Source organism: Sapajus apella, unplaced genomic scaffold (assembly GCF_009761245.1).
Source record: "Sapajus apella isolate SASKATOON/1434 unplaced genomic scaffold, GSC_monkey_1.0 scaffold36, whole genome shotgun sequence".
Lineage (NCBI taxonomy): Eukaryota > Metazoa > Chordata > Mammalia > Primates > Cebidae > Sapajus > Sapajus apella.
In genome coordinates this window covers 35,624,824-35,642,742 of record NW_022436976.1, presented here as the reverse complement: position 1 = coordinate 35,642,742, position 17,919 = coordinate 35,624,824, and the positions used below count along the sequence as shown (strand labels likewise).

Here is a 17,919-nt window from a genome sequence, read left to right as displayed (position 1 = left end):
GGTTTCACCATCTTGGCCAGGCTGGTCTTGAACTCCTGACCTCGTGATCCACCTGCCTCGGCCCCCCAAAGTGCTGGGATTCCAGGCATGAGCCACCACGCCTGGCTAGCACTTGCTCTTAATTGCTATCTCCTTTTCATTCTAGAGCAAGCACTCACTTTCAGTTAAAGTAACATTAAAAAAAACTTTGGAGTGACTTGTCTCAAAATATAGTTACCCAGCACCTATCAATGAGACCCATAGGATAAGGGGTGGTAAGGACATAAAAGATGGCCCTGGGGTGTGAAGCTAGAATAATAATAGGAGAAGAAGGGAAGCTACGGGGGAAACAGATGTGAACTTCCTTCTACTGAAGGAAGAACTTTTCAACAATTCATGAGACCGGTGGCCTGTAATCCCAGCACTTCGATGGCCGAGGTGGGCAGATCACCTGAGGTCAGGAGTTCAACACCAGTCTGGCCAACATGGTGAAATCCCTTCTCTACTAAAAATACAAAATTAGCGGGACTTGGTGGCACATGCCTGTAATCCCAGCTACTCAGGAGGCTGAGGCATGAGAATTTCTTGAACCCAGGAGACAAAGGTTGCAGTGAGCCAAGCTGGTGCCACTGCACTCCAGCCTGGGTGACAGAGAGAGACTCTATCTCAAAGAAACAAAAAACAAACAAAAAAGAACAATTAATGATGGCCAGCAGCAGTGTAGAATGCCTCATGAGGTGGTGAGTTTCCTGTCCTTGGAAATGTGTAAGTTGAATGGTCAGCTGTTTTGGATCCTGCCCTGAACTTTTGGGGCCACTTCCAGCACCAAATTTCTGTGAAGCAGATTTCAGTAATATAACTTTCTGCAGAGTTCACCATTGACACTGTATGTCACCTTTGTGTGACACTAAGTCTTCATTTACTATGACACTGTGTGTCACCTATATGTGACACTACTATGTCTCCACTATGAACCACAGTTATAGAAATTTGCTGTTTTGTGAATAGAATGCCTAGCTCATGAAAAAAATCCAATCAATGATAGAGGACATGTCATTACTATAATTCAGAGGGGCCCAACAAATGGCATTGCTGTTTTCCACATCCAGGTTCTAAACTGATTGAGAAGTAAGACAAAATAGAAAAGTTTATGGAATCCTAAGGTTATCTTTATTGCCATTTAAGGCCTGGATCAGTTGCATGGACACAGTGGGCTTCATAACACTGAACCTTACACTTTGACAGACTGACACACCTTGTCACAGGTGTTCTAGACCCCACAGTCCTCCCTGTATGAGAGCAGAGCCTGCCCCCATAAGACTGAGAGCCTGGAACAGAATGTGTCCTTCCAACTGGTGTCTGGCTCCCAGAAGGAAAGAAGCAGGCAGCATCTAAACCTCACATGCCCGTTTCTTTTATTGAAGCCTCTATTTGGAGGAGTCACTCTATCTCCTGTGCAGAAGCGTGGGTGAAGGGATAGCAATAGGCCTGTCTGTTACTGCAGGGGGTCTCTCCACATTGAAGGAAACACTGGGAGTGGCAAATGAGTATGTCCCTGTTAGAAGCAGCCCTCTGTATTGCATGCTTCATTTGTTTGTTTACTTCCCTCTCCAGACTATGGGATTCTTAAAGCAGAGACATTCCCAGCACCCATCCCAGGGCCTGGCACACTATAGGAGTTTAGGAAGTGGAGGAATGAATGGACTCCCATCTTCTAATGCCAGTGTTTTTCTAAAGAAGTGACTTTCTGGGGCTGAAAAGGATGCCTTTTCCCTCTCATTTATCCTCCTCATGGCACCCAACATGACTTTTATCGTGTTTTCCATGTCCTCTCCCTTTTCTTTATTATGGAGGACAGACAAGGAGTGAGGTATTGCTGGATGATTCAGGGAACATTTTTCCCAAGGTCATGCTGTTCTTCCCACCCTGCCTAGGCCAAGCCCTGGCTGTGTACAGGTAAAGGGAGTTGTGGGTGCTGCTTGGGAAGAGGCAGCCGCCACCCTGGTCCTGATGCCCCATCTGTGATCAATGACAATGCCTGCCTTAACCCACCTTGGTGAGACTTGCTGACAGCAGCATTGGGAAGTCACTTTGAAAGCAGAAAATACTTTGTAGGCATAAAGCAGTGGAATCTGTGGGAATGCATTAGAGGAAATTCATGTCAGTAAAGTGGTAAAAGATGGTCCAGACTCCACCAGGGAGGCAGAGGAGGGCATTGCCTCTACAGGCATTTCCTGATAGTGTGCCACATGTTTTCTTTTTTGATGAAATTGGAAGGTATGTCCCAGTGGGAGCTAGATTCCCAGGCTGGCCCACAAAAGCCTGTAGGACTTGTCACATAATAATATAAGTATCTACTAAGTTCTAGATATGTGCTAGACATATTAAATATATTATCCCAGTTCTTACAATAACCCTTCAAAGGAGAATTGACCCCCTTTTTACCAGCAAAGATGTTGAGACTTATCAAGATCAAATTACTTGCCCAAAGTCATGCAGCTAGTGAGTACTGGAGCTGACCCACAGTCAGGGGTCATAAGCATGATGCTATAGCATCCTTCTGGTGGAGGATGGGAAGACTGCGAACACCAGGGATGGAGAGAGGTGAGGAGCTTGGAGCGACTGCAAATTTTCCATGGAGTTCATCCGTAAAGTTAGCTGCTCATGTCACCCGGCTTTGAGCTACCCCTACCCAGAGAGAGGGTGGCTTCTTCACTCCCAGCTCTTTCTGAGTTCCAGAGGGAGGTCAGTGCTGGCCTAGAGATGCCAGTCTTGTCTTCAGAGATTCTGGATGAATGAAGCAAACAGGATCCTGAGTGCTGAGGCAAGGAGGTTCTCCAGGGCGCTGGCTTCAGTGTCGGAAGCCCTGTGACCCCAGGCCACTGGCTCAGGGGGATTAATACGCCAGCAATGCTGACGCTCTGCAGGGGCTGAAAATTGGCAATTTTTTGGAAATTTTTCACCCTAACAAAGGGCCTGACAACTGTGGTCATTCAATTAGAATTTAATACATGTATATGGAAAGTTTGGATAGTAGAATAAGCATTTGGATATTGAATGTGGGAAGATCATTTTTGTCTATCTTAACCCCACAGGTTTCATGGACAGGGGACTAAGGGAACAATAGACTTAAGGTTCCATATAGATGAGAAATACTAAACAGGAATTAGGCTTGGTAGAGAATGATTGATGGGCTGTTCACCTTTGGGATTTGTTGCTGCCTTTGGGGATTTAGGGTCTGTCTCTGGAGATATGTTGCATTAATTCTCCCTGACTGAGATTCTATCTGTGTTGGAATTAAGTTTTAGGGAAATGGTTTTTATTGTGTCACTGACGTTGAAGTTCCAGCTCCTCTTCCCTGGCAGAGTTCACCCTGTTCCCTCTGTATCCCCAGCTCTGGCTGTGCAGAACTAATGGGGGCTAAGGTCATGACTATCCCTTGTACATTTATTGGGTGCCAGGTACTGTGCTAAGCCCTTGATCTTCATCACCTCATTTGTCCTCACAACAGAGGAAAGCTATTATCAGGCCATCATTCCCTGACTCCACCACCACCTTTCTCACCATCAGTCGCAGCTCAGCTCCGTCTTCTTCCTGGCCCTTTTAACCTTTAATTAATCTCTCCCTCCTCTGTGTTTCAGTCACACTCATATGTGTCCCTGGCATAACACACATCTTGTGGCACTGTGATAATTGGTCTATATGTTTACTCATACATTCTTCTGTTCAACACATTTTATTGACTGCCTCCTGTGTGTTGACTGTTGACCTCTTTGGACTTGGAGTTCCTTTACAGCAATAGACTAAGCCTTGTTTTGCTGTGTCCCCAGCACATACCACTGTCCCTAGTTCACAGTAGATCCTCAGGAAATATTTGCTAAGAGAAGGCTTTTATGTGATGTCTAGTCCTAGAACAACCTTTCACTCCTTCCAACCCCAGGCATTGGAAAGTCGGAAATTTGTTCCCTAGCTCTTGACTTGGTGGAGAAACATAGCTGGGATTCTGGGTGCCTGATTCTCACTGATCTACCTTACTAGAGCTACAGTAGTAACTCCAAAGAGTCAGTAATGCCTACATCATTTCTCATGAGCTGTGGGTGTTTATTCATTTTTTCAGTAGGTGTTGAATACTCTATAGGTTATCAGGCTCTGTGCCAGGAGCTAGAGCCACAGAGTTGAATAAGACACACATGCACAAGACCAACTACCTAAAGAGATCATCAGCCTAGATGGAGAGATGGTGAGTTAAGGTTGAAAAGGGTTAAATTCCATGTTCACTGAAAGCACTGCTGGGAGATTTTTAGGAGAAGGCAAGATTAGAGAAAGCTGCCTAGAGAAGATGTCATTTGATCTGAGCCCTGAAGAGAAGTAGGATTTGGACTTGATGAAGTAGGTAGAAAAAAATGTCTGCATGAGCAAAGGCATAATGGTGGGAGGTTGTGTTTTGGGGGAACACAAATGTCATTCAGATAATTAATTTGTCAGTAATTGGCAGGGTGAAACAAGGGTGATCCTCATTGCCATGGGCATATCACTGTGGTGTTTTTCTTTCTTTCTCCTATCACTTCTTCCTCCTACTCAAATAGGGTTCTGCCATTGACAGACTTTGTCCCTTAAAGAACAGGGGTGGGAGAACCTTCTGTGGAGTGAAGCTCTGTCACATCGGGTTCTTAGTCCTTCAGCCAACACCCCAATTGCACACACTGGGGCTCGCTATGTAAAGGCCCCTCTACCTCTCAGCCATGTGCTGGGAAGGAGCCTATAGAGGGCTCAGCCCACCCATGAGTTTCTAGAAGATGAAGATACCGAAGGCAGCTGCCTCACTCCATCAGCAGGAGGAGGCCAGCGAGACAGATTAGTCACTCATATCATTTTATCTGTTGAGTCAACATCTATTTTTAGGTGTGGAACCCATAAAGGGACCTGGCATCTGTGTCATAGAAAGGGGGAGAGTGCCATGGATGAGGGGTCTGCTCATCCCTCATCTTCTTTAATAGATCCATACTCTCCCCTCCCTGAAGGTCACAGAAGTGAGGCCCACTTTACTGGAGGTTTATTAGGTCTTAATGTCAAAGCTCCTGTTTAATGTGTTCAATTCCTTTTGCACACATGCTTTTGAGCTTGCATACGTGCGCTCGTGCGCTCACACACACACTCCTACGGTCTTAATAGGTCTTATGAATCAGTTATATGGATTAAATAAAACTTCCAACTGAAAAATGCTAAGGCATATAGGTCTCTTCCTGTCCAACGTTGTCAGATGTGCTCTGAAATGACTGTTTTCATCATCTATTCTGAGCCATAACCACCCCAGAAATAGCTTTAGCAGGAAAGTGCTTTTGTTAGACTAGCTGTAAATTATATTTCAAATGTCTGATGTTGTTTTCTTAAAAAATAAATAAATAAGTAAATGAAAGTCTAAAATTAATGACTGCTGGGGCTTGCTTTGCTTATGTGTACTGCTACAGATTTGGCTTCTTGCAGATGGAATTTCAGATCTGTTTACACTTCTGTGTTAGCTTTTTGGGGAAAAAAAAGCAGTTGAGAGATCTGGGAGGACAAATTTACAAAGTCGAACTTATTATAACCGTTGGTGAGGCTTTCTTCTCTCTCTCTACTGCCCTTTCCCTCCCTCCTTTCCATCATGCCCCCATTTTGTTTGTTGTGGTTTTTATCTGCCCTGCTTCAAAGTTAGAGGCAACTGGTCCTTGCAGATGTGACGACAAGGTCACATATCCAGTTTCGCAAGCAGATGTTCATTCAGCCCTGTTTCACCAGCACTTTGTCATTCAGTGAGAGCAGACCTCATGGGAACAGACTGAAGCAACACAAAGGATGGAACATAAAAAATCTTGCAGAGAACCTGATTGCTTTTATGTATTCAAGAAGTAGGGGATGGGGGTAGGGAGGGTGGCAAGGAGAGAAATGTGCAGAGCAGAATTTCATGAGGTTATTTGGGGGAGGGGGGTTATTCAAAGATTATTATATGTTGGATACAGTAAATCATCTATACACCCACATCCAGGAGGTAAATCTTCAGAACTCCATGTGTGGGTAACTCTGCATTTAACAGCTGCCATACTGTAGCTATTTTGTTCTGCACTTAGAGACCCTTATTTGTTTTAAGTTATTGTCAACTCTTCTCTTGTTCCTCTATTGTTGTTCTCCTGGTTCTCATTACTATTGTAAGAGTAGCTAAAAGTCTGAACTTCTGAGTGATTTAAACTGACACCATGAGTTGTAACGGTAGACGAGGGGCTGTCATCTTGGTTGTGGACTCGGCATCTACTCTGAGGGTGATTGCCTATAATGGATTTAGCTCCTCTTGCCTTTTCCTAGGTCTCATATGCCCGTCCAAGCTCTGCCTCAATCAGGGATGCTAACCTCTATGTTAGCGGCCTTCCCAAAACCATGACCCAGAAGGAACTGGAGCAACTTTTCTCGCAATACGGCCGTATCATCACCTCACGAATCCTGGTTGATCAAGTCACAGGTTAAGTGTTTCTTTGTAATTTCTTTCCTTGTATGTCAATGTCACCAGCCCTGTTACTCATAAGAGCAGAAGGCTGATGGCTACTTAAGGCAGAGGATATGGATCATAAATAGATCATAAATAGACAGATTGTTAACTTGGAAGAAAGACTTCTTATCAGTCAACTGCCCAAATTTAAAATGGGCCATGTTGTGAGGTAGGAGTTCTCTATCATGGGACTTGTTTTAGCAGCAGCTAAACTACTTGGCAGGGTTGTAGAAAGGATTCAGGCATCAGGTTGAGAGCGGAACTGTATGACCTTCAAAGTCTCTTTCAGCCCTCAACCAAATAACATCACTTTTGTATGTGAAAAGAATCTGTATGCATAGCTGTAACTCCAAATCATAGCATTAGAGAGTTTGAAGGAATTGTCCCATTTCACACATGAGGAAAAAAGTCAAAAGTGGGGAATACGAGTCCCCAAAGCTAGTTAGTAGCAGTAGAGGGAAATAAACCTAGGATCTGGTACTGGGGTTCTTTGTCCATAATAAAGAAAGGCAGCCACTACCTCTCAGTAAGAAATGTCAGGTACTTTGGGTTGCATTTTTAATGACAAGGTGTTTTCGCCTACCTCCAATTTGATTCCAATTTAGAACTCACCCCCTGAGAATAGTTTAGCACGTTTATCATGTGATTCATGAGACAAACCTTCACAGAAGTTGGCTGTGCCCCAGACATTGTGCAGAGGGACAATGGAGACCAAGGATGAAGCAGGCACAGCCCCATCCTTACAGGACTCCAGTGTGACAAGGACTTGCTACAAGCTGTCAAGTGCCCCGATCGCTCAGAAGAAGGTGTGCCATGCCTGGTGGGAATTGCTGGGAAAGCCCCATTGAGGCGCAGTGTTTGAATAGGGGTTTGGAGGATGTTTCAAAGCTATCCAGCAAAAAGGAGGGACAGAGCATTCTAGGTGGAGAGGAGAGCATATCCCAAGACATGGAATCTATTTAAGGAGGGTCAGGCAGTTCAGGGTAACTGGTGTGAGCCTCAATAGGGAATTTGGGGCCAGATTGCCAGAGGCATTGAATGCTGTGCCAAGAAGTCTGGACTTTATCTGAGTGCAGAATGGAGCCATGGAAGGGTATTTTGTAGATTTTGTTTGTTATTCATTTTAGAATGGGAGTCCGTGAAGAATAGGTACTATGCACAAGGTACAAAAAAAAAGTGCAAAAAAAGGTATAGAAGATGTTTTTAAAGGGTGTGATGTGGTCAGAGTTCGCTTTACAAATAGATTACACACTTGCTATGTGTGGAGGACACATGAGAAGACTAGAAACTAGACAGTGGGTGATGAGTTATAGTAACTTTTGGAAGGTGAGCATGGAGCAGGGCAATGGAGAGGACTGGAAGGGCCAGATGCAAGAGATCCCTATGTTCTATGGGTAGGAGGCATCAGTCCAGAGCCATGATGGCAGAAATGCAGGTAAGCATGTTTTGATGGGTGAGAGAGATCGGGAGCTGGGCTCAGCCCTGGCCCCACAGGTGGACTCACTCCTCTCACAGTATCCTTAGGACCTATCTCTTCCCAGAGATGTTTACCAGTCTGGTTTGTTCACTCTTTACAAAGGCTCTTTCTCTTTCCCCAGGAGTGTCCAGAGGGGTGGGATTCATCCGCTTTGATAAGAGGATTGAGGCAGAAGAAGCCATCAAAGGGCTGAATGGCCAGAAGCCCAGCGGTGCTACGGAACCGATTACTGTGAAGTTTGCCAACAACCCTAGCCAGAAGTCCAGCCAGGCTCTGCTTTCCCAGCTCTACCAGTCCCCTAACCGGCGCTACCCGGGCCCACTACACCACCAGGCTCAGAGGTTCAGGTAGGCATGCCCAAAGAGGAAGAAGCACTGCTACAGGGGTTCAGAGCTGGGCAAGAGCCAGGGAAGCCTATGTTCTGACAAATGGGACAAGGGTAAAAGCTTCCACCCCCAGGAATCACTGTGCAAAACTCCCCCCGAGCCTCAGTCTCCATTCCTATAAAATGAGACAGTTGGACCAGATGCTCTTCCAAGCCCTTTGCCAATTTACTACTGTGACTGTATAAACTTCAGATTCTTTGGTAGAAGCAAAATTTCTGTATTTAACCAAACATGAAGGTTCAGTTTCAACAAGAGTTAATCACAGATCAGTGACCACATTCAGCAGATTAGACTTAAGGCTGGACAGTGGCTTTTAATAATTTCAAAAAATAGACCATGAGGCAGATCCTTGCCAGAGGGAGTGGTTTTTCCTGTCTTCTTTTCCCTCGGCAGGTAACTCTGTTGAGTTCAGGGGAGGGGGGACTGTCTTTGGTGTTAACCTTATTATGTGAAGTCAGTAGATTCTGGGAAGACAGGGAGGAAGATACTGTCCAAGCCTGATTAGTGTTTCCTTCAAGTATCCAGGAAGCTTCTGGTGCAGGGAGGCATTGCCCTTCTGGAACTTTTTCTAAAAGACAGGTTTCTCTCCATGAAGGCAGTATGACCTTGACTGGTCTCTATCATACCAGAGATAAAAATATTTTTGACTTACCATGATACATTCTAAGCAATTGTTTTATTCCACACCACATCCCAACTTCCCTCTGATGAAAACGTTTTTCTCTTTGTGAAACTTGACATGGGAAAATAGTAGGTCCTTCTATCTAGGATAGTATGCTCCATCTGGCCACATGAGGAGGAAAAGCATCCTCTTTCGTGTCCTCCTATGCCCTGTGAATTTGAAATGGTTAATGATTTCATGAAGAGTCCAAGTCATCTAATTTTTATTTTGCGTGACAGCACATGCAGTATTTATGTAAAAAGCCTCTCCAGCAGGTTTCTAATGGTGGAAGCTATGGTTACTACTGCCCTATGGTGCAAATAGCTTGTCCCCAAGTAAGGTACTGAATGTGAGGAAGATTACAGCAGAAGGGCAGTTTGCTGGGAGGTGCTACCAGAGAGTAAACAGTAAGCTAATTTTTAAAAATCTTAATCTGCAAACTCCCCCTGCCTCCCAAAAACGTGTGTGGTCAGATGATTTAGTTAATGTAGCAAGGCTAACAGAAAAGATCCGTTCTGATACATATTGTGTGCCTGTGTATTGTTAATCTGGAACAGAGGCCTTTATTCACAAGTTTAATCATAGTAAAAAGGTGAACAATTTAAGAAGCCCCCGCTTTGTACAATTTCACATACCATATAAAACAAAATCCACACAAATGTTCTGAGAGGTGGGGGGAATGGGATTAATTCAGACCTTGAAAGAAAGGGAGACTCATTAGACATTTGCTTTAAACTCTAGCATTGACCTGAACATGAATTACTTGCAGTTAGAGACAGAAAAAGGGGAAACTACCGGTGGATAGACTCCTAAGCAGTGGGGAAAGTTGTTGAGCTTTTCTTCTTTGAAAATGGAGCATTCTTATTAATAGTTCCATTGAGCGATCTTGCCATCTGTGAGGCATTAACCCAGAGACCCTCCTTCTCTTTGCAGGCTGGACAATTTGCTTAATATGGCCTATGGCGTAAAGAGGTAATTAAAACTCCACAGATTGCCAGATGTCCATGTTGGCACAGACTGGGGCTAGAATTTTTTTTTTTTTTTTAATTCACTAACTTTACTTTAAAAAAAAAAAAATCTTCCTTTTTCTTCCACCAGCATGTCAAATTCTTAATTTTAATTTCGGACCTCAGTTGATTTTGTTTCTTTTAGGGCACACAAAATGTATTTGTGTGTTTCACTTTTTCTTTTATTTGCAGGTGGGCTTCTCCGATGGTTCAGGTGCCACAGCTACCAAGCCCTTGATAATCCAGTCCTTTGAATGACTCCCCTAAGGGGAAAGGCTCCGACTCTTTGCTGGCTGGTTTTGCAAACTTGCAGAGCAAACTGTTTTGAATTAGCATTGCCAAGATTCAGTTAAGAGGGCAGATTCCAGCAAATCAGAATTAGAACATTTTGCTAATTGTGGTTGACAATCTTATGATTTTCAGTAGAAAAATTAGATTTTGGACTACCAGCTCTGGCCAAAGGATAAACAAACACATGGATGACTTTCTAACTCCTGCCCCCACTTCAGTGTGCATTTCAGAGCACATACTGAGAATGAAGTGTATCTGTGTGCACCTCAACCAGAGGTTTCTTTTGTTACAGGTTTTAACAGTTATTATAAATCCTCCCTTGATTATATGTTATGTGTGTTTTAAACTCGCTATTCCTTTCATTGAAAGCCTTTTTGTGGGGTTGGGGGCCCAAACAGAGTCGAGGCTTTTGGGGCTGTCTCTGAAAGCAGATTCAAAGGTTTTCCAGACCCAGTATGAAATCTGAATCTCGGAAAGCTGGGTGTGTTATGTCACTGTGTCCATGAGATTCCCATATGTGCTTCTGATAAGCTCCACTGCACTACTAGGGACGTAGTGTCTTCATCATCTTGCTCAGTAGAGCTGCACACTTTAATTCCCCTTCCTACAGTCAAGGGAAAGAGATGTGGTCTTTAATAGTCCACATCACACTCCCTGTACTAGGCAGTTCTTTCACTGGCTATGCATGGTAAGTACCCTGACTCTGGGAACTGGTGCACAGTAGAGGAAGTAACCTGACTGCAGACTTCACTATCAGAGGACCAGCCTCTCAAATCTCAATCCCAGCATCAATGAGAATAACTATGAATTATCTCCACATTTCTAGCACACTGCTTGCCTGTTCCCAGGCGTTTTACATGTTTCCTAGCTGTATCTCATTCCTTTGCTCCTCTCTGACTTTAGTGAGGTAGTTCTAAATGTTATGAAAAGAGAAGTGCTTGTAACATAAATAAGATAGGGGAAGACACAGCTGTAGTAGACCTGCCACCACCTCCTCCGCTGCCCCAGCCAGAGTACACATCACTAGTTGATAATAGCATTCTCTTTTCCTATTGAACCCAGATTTGGATTTAGAATCCTTCCTACCAAAATGCTGCAATTAGCTATCACCAACTAGGATAGAGGCTGTACTTGCAATCTCTTTGCTGGCCCTGACCTTTGACTTAATAAATACTTAGCTGTTTCCTATCTGTAAACAGAAAAGAGGTCAATTCAGGGTCAACCCACCTGGCTGGAGGAGAAAATATTGAAAAGCCAATCCAGAAATGATACAAGTTATAAATAGACATGGATTTGCACTTCTAGAATCTGTACCATGATATTTTTTGGCTTTTTCTTGGTAATTGTTTTTAAAGAAAAGGGAAGATTGACTTAGTGAATAATAGCAAAAATATTGTCCATTGAGTTATTATATTTAGCATATATTATTCAGTAGCCATTTGATTATCCAAATTCTAGTTAGAGAACTATTCTTTAATAGGACTTTCAAATCTCTAAGAATATTTGCTTATTTTTAAGAACAGTTGTAGCTCACACTTTACACCATGCTCTTCCTTAATTTTTGCTTCCTCTCCTTTTCCTATTTCCCCCAGTAAAACCTCAGCCAAATGAAAAGCAAGAAACTAGTCAGTGTACAGCATCAAAAATTCCTAGACTAAGCTCATGCCTGTAATCGCAGCACTTAAGGAGGCCGAGGTGGGTGGATCACCTGAGGTCAGGAGTTTAAGACTAGCCTGGCCAACATGGCAAAATCCCATCTCTACTAAAAATACAAAAAGATTAGCTGGGCATGGTGACACGTGCCTATAGTCCCAGCTACTTGGGAGGCTGAGGCAGGAGAATCGCTTGAACCTGGGTGGCGGAGGTTGCGGTAAGCCAAGATTCACGCCACTGCACTCCAGCCTGGGTGACAGAGTGAGACTCTGCCTCAAAAAAAAAAAAAAAAAAGAAAAAATATCCCTATATAAGCTTGGTATGAAACAAAACGTTAACAAATGTTCTGCTGTAGGCACTGGAAACTTAACTCCTTCATCTGATGCATCCATCTCAAATCACACAAGGATTTATTTTATCAGACAGTGAATAGAATCTAAAGGGTCATTCCTTTTCTTTTCAGGATTACACAAAAACTGAGAAGATTCCTAGGCCTAATATAAAAGCAGTTGTAATAGGGCAAATAACAATTTTTATGCTTTTCTAATATGCAGCTATTCAAGATATATAAGTGCACAAACCACTTGAAATCTTGCTCCAATGATGCTTAGAAATAAATTCCAGATAACATAGCATAAAGGAGTGATACATCTTTATTATTATTACTTGAATTTGTGGGGGCAACCCTTCCGAATAAATGCTAAATGAAACATGAGCCACCCATCTGTTTAATAGCAAGCCATGCTGTTTTATCCTCACCAAGAAATCTTTGACAACCGTAGGTCAAGGGAATGCAAAAATGGTAGACTTAAGCACTTTAGGGCCCTAATCTACCTTAAGAAAAAATGAAATTTCCCAAGTACTGTCCAAAGTTAGTCACTTATTCAACCAATAAATATTTATTGAGCGTTTTCTATGTGTCACTATACCTGTGCGATTCCCATATGTGCTCCACTGAATAATCTAATAGAGCCACAGAATGAATGAAATAGACCCTTTCCCCCAAGAGCACATTGTCTATTGTTGGGGGTGGGGTGGAGTCAGGGTGGGGTGCTCTATGAGAATATACTGTGATAGAACTATTATAGAGCCTTGCTCTGGGAGCCCTGGGAGTCCCTCATGGTTTTTAGAAATTGACCTAGATCTTTCTCTCAGCATGAACATGCCCTAGCCAATCAAGCCATTCCCATCAGAGGAAATGCCATAGACGTTAGTTTTTACATTTTGGTTTTTGAACCCTGAAGACTCTCCTGCAAACACTCACTCAGCCCTCTGCCCCGTGTCTGTGTCTGTGCATCTGTGTGTTATCCTTGGTCAGACTGATGTCTGGACCAGTCCCCCCTTCTGCTTGTCCCCCCAGGTTCTCCCCAATTACCATTGATGGAATGACAAGCCTTGTAGGAATGAATATCCCTGGTCACACAGGAACTGGGTGGTGCATCTTTGTCTACAACCTGTCCCCTGATTCTGATGAGAGCGTCCTCTGGCAGCTCTTTGGCCCCTTTGGAGCAGTGAACAACGTCAAAGTGATCCGTGACTTCAACACCAACAAGTGCAAGGGATTCGGCTTTGTCACCATGACCAACTATGATGAGGCAGCCATGGCCATTGCCAGCCTCAACGGGTACCGCCTGGGAGACAGAGTGTTACAAGTTTCCTTTAAAACCAACAAAGCCCACAAGTCCTGAATTTCCCATTCTTATTTACTAAAATATATATATAAATATATACGAACAAAACACACGCGTGCACACACACACATACACAAAAGAGAGAGAAACAAACTTTTCAAGGCTTATATTCAACCATGGACTTTATAAGCCAGTGTTGCCTAAGTATTAAAACATTGGATTATCCTGAGGTGTACCAGGAAAGGATTTTATAATGCTTAGAAAAAAAAGAAAAAAAAAACAAAAAACAAAAAAATACCTTTGATGCATTGAATGTTCTTTCATAGCTGTCGTTGTTGAATATAATATACATAGATAGCGATGTGCAGGGATTTTTACCCAGCCAGCTAACTTTACTACCTTCCTTGAAGGTGGGTCTTTTTAAGATGACCATTCGCTCATTTGAAGAAGAAAAACAAAAAACAAAAAAAATAATAAAAATAAAACAATTTTTACAAAGTAATGGGATTCAAAGAAAGGAAAAAAAGATTTTTCTTTTTTGTCAAAATGTTGATCCAATCAGATTGGTAAAAACCCCCACACAAATTAAAGAGGAATAATAAAAATTGCAAAAATAAAAAAAAAATTTGCAAATTTTTTTATTTTTCCTTTTTTCTTTTATATCATGTGAACTAAAACAGTCTTCTGTTAGGGGATGGGGGCAAGGGGGATACCTGATGACATTAACAATTTAATAACATTAACATTGTTGCCAAAGAGGTGGTCTCTTTGCTGAAAATGGGTTTCAAGAAAAATCTATTTTTATAAAATATAAAGAATTTTTACAAGAGAATCTGGATTTGAGAAAAAAATATTTTGACTGGCTAATTTAGGGGAAATTGACAACTTTGTCGCGTTCATACTGCACTGGTAACTTTTTAGAGATCAAGATGTGTGTTTTAAACTGGATTCGTAGACTGTTTTTTGAAGGATGGGCTATAAACAGATGATCTTCATATCTTTTCATAGCATGTAATAATAATTAAAAAACAATTATTAATTACTAGGGGAAAGGAGTGTTCGTTCTACCCAGGGTACCACAGTTCCCCACAGTCAAAACCCAAAAGCAAGGAGATGAGTTGAAAGACAGTTTTTCTTTAAGTCATCAGTATGGGATGTCAGCAGAACAAAAATTAAAAAGATTAATTTTCCTTTTGATCTAAAACTTCCTTAGTTTGAGCAGTAGGTGCTACAAAATTATTTACATATCTTAGTATCATAGTTAAATGTAATGTGTTTAGGAGAGGAAAACAAAAGATACATTTGCTTTAAATTCATTAAGAAATTTTCAAATTCACTTTGTAGCCCATGCTGATAGAATTGGGCTGTGTTGGTACATTTGAAACACTGTTTATGTTGCTTGAAACACTTATTTATTTAATCGCAGATGTGATGATGCCTATGGCCGAGATCAAATATAGCTAGATTGGCTAGACTACTTATTTGTTTACTTAAACTATGGGAAGAAGCATATTATTGTGTCATTCTGTTGTGTGTGTATGTGTATATACAATATAAATATATATATATAAAGTTATTTTTTCTTTGGGTTAATTTATTATAAGTTGTAACACTTGGCTAGTTTTGTTTGTATATGTCTTAAAATGTTTTCTTATGATATTTAAGTGACAGTTAAAGAGGTATCAAGGTAACTTGTGTAGAACTATTGTTTGATATATTGTCATGTTTGTTGTGAATATTTTTTCTTACTGCACAGTAGAAAAATAAAAACAACTGAGTCTTTATTTTAATGTAACTCAGATTGGGGAAAACAAAACAGAGCTAAGGGAACAAAATGACTGAGGGAGCACCCTCCCACGTCCAGTGCACTGATCATTTTAGTATGTTTGTGCTTTGTACGGTTATATATTTAAAACAAAAACAAAACAAAAAAATACAAGGGTTCATGCTCTTCCCTGGGTAATAGAAACAGTTACTCGCTATGCATAATCTAGTTGATAGTTAAATTTGCTATTGCTTTTCTTGTCTTGTTATATAAAATCTTTTCAATACAAGTTTAGTCTTAATGGTAATAAAACGTTATGGTTATTTATAACTTGTGCTTATTTTGTGCATTTTTTCCCATGCTGAACCCACTAAGTGCATGTAGACAGGACTGTTGTTTTCACACTGAAGAGGCAAACTTTGTAGTAGTCGTTGTAGTGGTAGACAGATAACGAATACCAAGGCTGCATCATAGACTCCTCCTTTAAATTTTTTTTCTGTTTTTTTTTCCTCTTTTTGGTTTTGGATATAACACCAGATTTCAGTTCAGAGAACACTCGTTCAACATTCAGGAAAATCTTTTAACGTCACCTGCTATGAATGAACGCAGTTTGCTGGCAAAGTTTTGATGCATTTGCTAAGCATTAGTGGGAAAGGCATGCCAAAATCTTCTCTATAATGTGTTCAATCTTGGGGGAAAAAAAAAGGAAAAAAAATCTTAGGACCAGGCAGTTGTATACTTTAGTTATTAATGAATGACTTCATGTTAATCTTGCTAGTTTAGATGATTTCCAAGGGAAAGTATTGTAATTGTTTTTTTTTTTTCATAATCTTGTTGTGTTTGAATTATTTGTACTTTATCTGTCCAGACAATAAATGAAAGTGTGTAGAATGGATTTGACTTCCCAAATTTTTAAATGTGTTTATTCAAACTTTTTATATGTACCATCTTCAGATTTCCCCAATATTTTTATCATTAAACCAGGGAAAAAAAAAGGCAGAGTAAAATTCTATTTTGCAACTTAGCTCAGTCTCTTAAAATCAGTTCAATATTCAGAAGTCATTGTTCTGGTTCCATACTATTAAAAGTGTGGTGGTCCCCAGCCAGCAGTATCAACATCATCTGTAAGCTTGTTAGAAATGTAGACTCTGCATTTAACCAGATCCCCAGGTGAATGAATCACTGGTACTTTCAAGTTTGAGGAGCATTGCCCTGGTGGCTAAATCAGAACACTTGGCCTTACCTTTGGTGTTGATACATCAGCATCTGTTATTCATTTATAAGAAGGCTTGTGACTTGTTCAGAGGACAGGGAACCACCATTTGCAGAGCATCTATTGTGTAACGAACAGGTGGTATGGTATGGTATTCCCTACATTCTCACTTTATTCTCAGCAACCCAAGGGGTATAGACAACATTATCCTCATTTCACAGACGACAAAACTGAGGCGCAATAAGAATAGTAACTTGACACCACAAGGAAATTTCCAGCTGGGATTTGAATCCAAGTCTGATTCTACTGCACAACACCTCAGCATTGAGGTTGCAGAACTTGAGCAATATTAAGAAAGCAGACCATTTGCATTGAAAGTGACAGCCAAGAAAGAAAGGTCACTTTATTTTTGTTTAAAAGTAGCAAATATTTGGCTTTCTTACCTTTGAATAGAAAGTCTAAACAAGGAATTACTCATTATGTGTCTAAAGAATAGGATTTAAGCTCAACCTAGGGAGAGAAAAACTGCCTACATTATCATGAAGTCACTTTAAAATATGCCCTGAACTTTACAGATTAGCTTTTTAGTGATTTCCTGATACAATCACTCATTGATGATCTACTGTCTTTCATTTTCATTTTCTCACTAACTGAAAATTCATACTCTGTGAAACATTGCCATCCATAAACTGACACTTCATGAAATGTCCCCACTGAGCCAGATGAACAAATAGTCTGATTCTCTTCTATTTCTAATTAACCTCTTTTTTATTATTATATTAAGTTACTACATTGGTTGGAATAATTAAATTCAGGGCAAAGAATGGGATTTAATTAATCAAACTAAATATTAAACCTCTAAGTCAGCCTGAACCTCATATAGTTGAACTTAAAGGTTCTTTTTATAGTTTTATCTTAAAGACAGCCCCTATGTTTCTTTTCTGGAGAATAAAAAAGGGGCATTCAAAAGAATAGTTTCCCACAGGGATAACACAGCTTCACAACCGTGTTTGTAGGTCTAAAAACGTTGCTGCCAAACCTATGATAGTTGCCAGTCATCACCACCCCTGCTCCTTAAAGGTGTCATTTTAGTGTACTTTAAATGGACAGCTGCTTTTTTGGGGGGATATCCAAAGTTGGTACAGTGTTCCCAGTTCATATAGTTCATTCACCTGCCTCCTACAGATCTATGCTGAAAGTTTTACAAATAGATGTAGGTATTTAAAGAGGTCTTGAAAATATCCGTGGAAGACATTCTACATATACTGTTTCAGAAACACTTTCCAGCATCAGCACAATGTGTCTGCCTAACATCTAATAAAAATTCATCTTGTTG

The 17,919-nt window shown here is 41.1% G+C and overlaps 1 protein-coding gene across 7 annotated transcripts in view; it reads left to right on the top strand.

The window, feature by feature from the left end:
* Positions 1 to 16,265, top strand: part of ELAVL4 (ELAV like RNA binding protein 4) — a 99,295-nt gene extending 83,030 nt beyond the window's left edge. For 4 of the 7 annotated variants that reach the window (XM_032297075.1, XM_032297078.1, XM_032297077.1 and 1 more), the window contains 4 exons: positions 6,319 to 6,472; positions 8,098 to 8,323; positions 9,957 to 9,995; positions 13,293 to 16,265. In XM_032297075.1, coding sequence (XP_032152966.1) covers positions 6,319 to 6,472; positions 8,098 to 8,323; positions 9,957 to 9,995; positions 13,293 to 13,662 — 789 coding nt within the window. In that variant the 3' untranslated portion in view covers positions 13,663 to 16,265. The remainder of the gene's footprint in view (positions 1 to 6,318; positions 6,473 to 8,097; positions 8,324 to 9,956; positions 9,996 to 13,292) is intronic. The other 3 variants (XM_032297076.1, XM_032297081.1, XM_032297080.1) reach the window with 1 other exon arrangement.
* The last annotated feature ends 1,654 nt before the right edge of the window (positions 16,266 to 17,919 follow it).